Here is a 3738-nt window from a genome sequence, read left to right on the forward strand (position 1 = left end):
TGGCTGAACGGGTTCTGTACAGTGTGAAATGGAGTCTGATGGAAGTGCAGTATCCCTTCACCTGGATTTCCTATCCCTTCCCAAAGGCAGAGGCTGCTGGGAGGTGACAAGGAGCCTCATCACGGCAAAGACACTCACAGCCACAAAACAACAACCAACCTGGACATCCAAGTGATGGTTAGGAGTGGCTACTGGGAAAAAATCTTCCAGTTGATTGAAAAAAATAAAATAAAATAGGAAAGCAAGTGCAGGGCTACTGCAAGGTGCATGGTCAGAGGTACCAGGTCATGCAAGCAGCCACCCCCTCCCTCCCCAAGACCCCAGACACCCCACAGCCCCAGCACTAAAGCATCTTCAAGCATCTCCAGAGATCACATCACCATGATTTCAGGGATTCGTTTTGCTTTGAGTCCAGGGAGATGAGAACCAGACTGTGCACCTGAGATGGCTCAAGATTCTTCAGAGAGTTGGTCTGAGGGCACGAGGATGGCAAAGGCCTTCTGTGCTGGCAGGGTGTGAGCTGGAGCTCTGGGTCCAGTGTGGCACAGCTGATTTTGGACACAAAGATACCCTAAGGAGGAGATTGGTTTTTTTCTTTTTTTTTTTTTTCTTTTTTTTTTTTTTTTTTGCAAACTGCTGCACAAACCACCGAACGGAGAAAAGCCTTTGGTCATGAGAGAGTTGTGAGAAAAGTGAGCCTTGTATGGAAGATTCCCCTGAATGCCTACAGTATTCTAAATCTTAAAAAAATATATTGTGGACGCTGCAGCCATACAAAGGGGGAGGAAGAGGAGTGGGAGACAGGGATTTACAGTCTCACATAGACACAACGGGGAGGTTAAGACAAGCACAGTCAGAGTCTGTAAAACTGATTGGCTCGCTCAGATCAGTCATCCTCATCGTCCTCTTCATCTTCTGGATCTTCCTCTCCTTCATCCTCTAGACTTCGTTTTCTCTTTTCCCCACATGGATGGTCTGCAAAGAGAGGCGAAGCGTGAAGTTCTGCTCAGCCCTGTGGAACAGCAGCTGAGCTGTGGCCTCACGTGGCACAGGGTGCTGGGCAGCAAGCACAGGCTAGATAGACTGGCACCTGATCCACCCCTGCTTGGTTTCTCACAGCACCCAGAAAAACTTGGCTCAGCACGAGACATGAACCATTTTCTATGCCCTTCGAGCATCCCACATTGAAACAGCTGCTTGAAAACAGGATTATTTTTGTTGAGCAGCTCCAAAATTGATGTATCTGTAGAATTCAGGCACTTCTGACCAAGCTTATGATGTCCCCTCTGTGCTGAGGCTTTGAATCCTGGGGGCAGCTCTGGGCCCCTCACAACAAGAAGGGCACTGAGGGGCTGCACCATGTCCAGAGAAGGGAACAGAGCTGGGGAAGGAGCTGGAGCACAAGTGTGGTGAGGAGCAGCTGAGGGGGCTCAGCCTGGAGAAAAGGAGGCTCAGGGAGGACCTTCTTGCACTCTCCAGCTCTCTGCCAGGAGGTGCAGCCAGGTGGGGTCAGGCTCTGCTCCCAGGGAGCAAGAGAAAACAGCCTCAAGCTGTGCCAGGGGATGTTTAAATTGGATATTAGGAAAGATTTCTACATGGAATTGGGTATTAGGAAAGATTTCTACATGGAAAGGCCAAGTCAGGCATTGGAAAAGGCTGCCCAGGGCAGTGGTGGAGTTACCATCCCTGGAAGTGTTCAAAAACATGTGGATGTGACACCTGGGGACATGGTTCAGTGGTGAAAATGGTGGTGTTGGTTAATGGCTGGACTTTTATCAGAGGGATTTCCCAACCCCAACAATTCCATGATTCATACAAGACCATTTGAATTCCCACCAGCCACTACATCCTGTCAGCAATCACTTAGATGTTTATAATTTGTTACCAGCAAAGGCCTCTGGACCCAAAAAGCTCAGGTCCACCTTCCCCTCTACAGCCAAGAGGAGAGGGGAATATACCTCTCTCACACACTCACTGACCACCAGTCCACACAAGTGGTTTTCTAGGCAATTTGCCTCTTTAATATCTGGCAGAATTCCTACCAGTGTGGTTGGAATTGGGAGGAACTGAAATCTGTGTCCCACTCTCTGTGTGAGCCTTGGTGATGATACTACTCAGTATCAGCTCAGGCAGAAATATTGCACTCCCCATCAGGGAGGAGCTGCAGCAATAGCCTCACCCTGAGGCTTGAGAAGCACTAAAACCACCAAATATGTGACTGCTGAGGCAGCTTTGCAAGAAATTGGTTTGTTAGGATTCAACTCACCCTCATCAGCTTCATCTTCTTCATCCTCCTCACCATCTTCCTCCTCATCTTCCTCCTGGAGTTAAAATGAGACATTTTGTTGTAAGAACCACAATTCCCTAAGATGTAATTCCACAGCTACATTTTCCTTCCCCTCTGCTCCCACCCAGCTCTAGCCTCAGGGAGAAGCTGTTGGTTCTCCAATAGCTCCTCTCATCCCTACGGGAGCTGCACAGCTTCATCACCTGGAGCCATGGGAAGTACCAGGCTGAGCCTGAACTGGAAAACTCTTGTGGACCACGAGTCAAAAGGTGCAGGGAAAAAACCAGAGTGATGCCAAACTCCTCAGATCTGCCCACAAAGAGGCACCTGTGACACTTGGGTCACCAGGCAAGGGACAAACACAGCACCAAACCCAGCAGGGTTCTACCAGGGACAGAGAGCCTCACCTCATCATCTACTCCATCCTCCTCCTCTTCACCTTCCAGATCATCATCTTCATCTTCTTCATCATCAATGACTTCTTCATCCAAATCATCTTCCTCCTCATCATCATCCTCTTCCTCACCTTCTACCAAAAAGGAGAGGGAGGGAAGTTTTACAGTTCCCAAATCCTTGCTAATCCCCAGACACTCAGCTCAGCCCTCGGTGCTACGTGAGCAACAGGCAGGGACCACACAGGGACCACACAGGGATCACACAGGACACGTGTGCACGAGGAGGGACAGCAATACACACCTCACAGCAGGTCCCACTCCCTCCCCACCCTGACAGAGGAGGGATTGGGGGTACCCAGACAGCTCCCACTGCTGACCACCATTTATCAAGCAACGTGCCCATGCAGGAGGGGAAATTGGTTGTTCCCCAGCAAGAAAACCAAGAGGAGAGACAATCCTCACCTTCCCCATTCTCATACTCATCTTCCAGTGCATCTCCATCTGCTTCAGGGTCTGAGTCAGGAGCTTCCTGTTCCTCAGCATCAAACCCATCCAGGTAGGTGAGCTGGGGCAGGAGGGCGAACACGCTCTCCCGGTAGTTGATGAGCATCGTCACCTCACAGTTGAAGAGGTCCAGACTGTGGAGGTTTGGCAACTTTTTCTGCAAAAATCAATTCATTCAGATTATTTACAAGCTGATGCTGTTTGAAGATCAGGCGGCCATGGGAGGACAGCTGGTGTGCTGCCCAGATCCAGCACACAGCAGTGTCTCTGCACACATCATCTGCCCCATGTGCTCCTCAGATGGAGAGAAGTCACTGCTCTTGCTCTTTGTGGGCACAGAAAACTTCTTTCTAGCTCCTGTGTCCTAGTTTCCCCTACTTGGAGCCAACTCTGAAACCATCTGCAAACCTTTCTTCTGAACAGGGTGGGCAACAAGCACAGAAAGCTCAAGAATTGCTGAGCTGGACTCAAAAATATCAGGCAAAATACCCAAAGAGCAGAGCACAGGGAGAGCTGCAGCCCAAGTGCCTTTGGCACAGCCCAGCAGCATTC

The 3738-nt window shown here is 49.9% G+C and overlaps 1 protein-coding gene across 1 annotated transcript in view; it reads right to left on the reverse strand.

Annotated features, from left to right (window-relative positions):
- Positions 1 to 613: 613 nt before the first annotated feature.
- The window catches only part of LOC103804107 (acidic leucine-rich nuclear phosphoprotein 32 family member B), a gene marked incomplete at its 5' end in the record, with an annotated part of 4441 nt that continues 1316 nt past the window's right edge, over positions 614 to 3738 (reverse strand). The window contains 4 exons of the mRNA XM_009076702.1: positions 614 to 975; positions 2267 to 2321; positions 2695 to 2816; positions 3145 to 3343. Coding sequence (XP_009074950.1) covers positions 887 to 975; positions 2267 to 2321; positions 2695 to 2816; positions 3145 to 3343 — 465 coding nt within the window. The remainder of the gene's footprint in view (positions 976 to 2266; positions 2322 to 2694; positions 2817 to 3144; positions 3344 to 3738) is intronic.

Source organism: Acanthisitta chloris, unplaced genomic scaffold, assembly GCF_000695815.1.
Source record: "Acanthisitta chloris isolate BGI_N310 unplaced genomic scaffold, ASM69581v1 scaffold24286, whole genome shotgun sequence".
NCBI classification, from domain to species: domain Eukaryota; kingdom Metazoa; phylum Chordata; class Aves; order Passeriformes; family Acanthisittidae; genus Acanthisitta; species Acanthisitta chloris.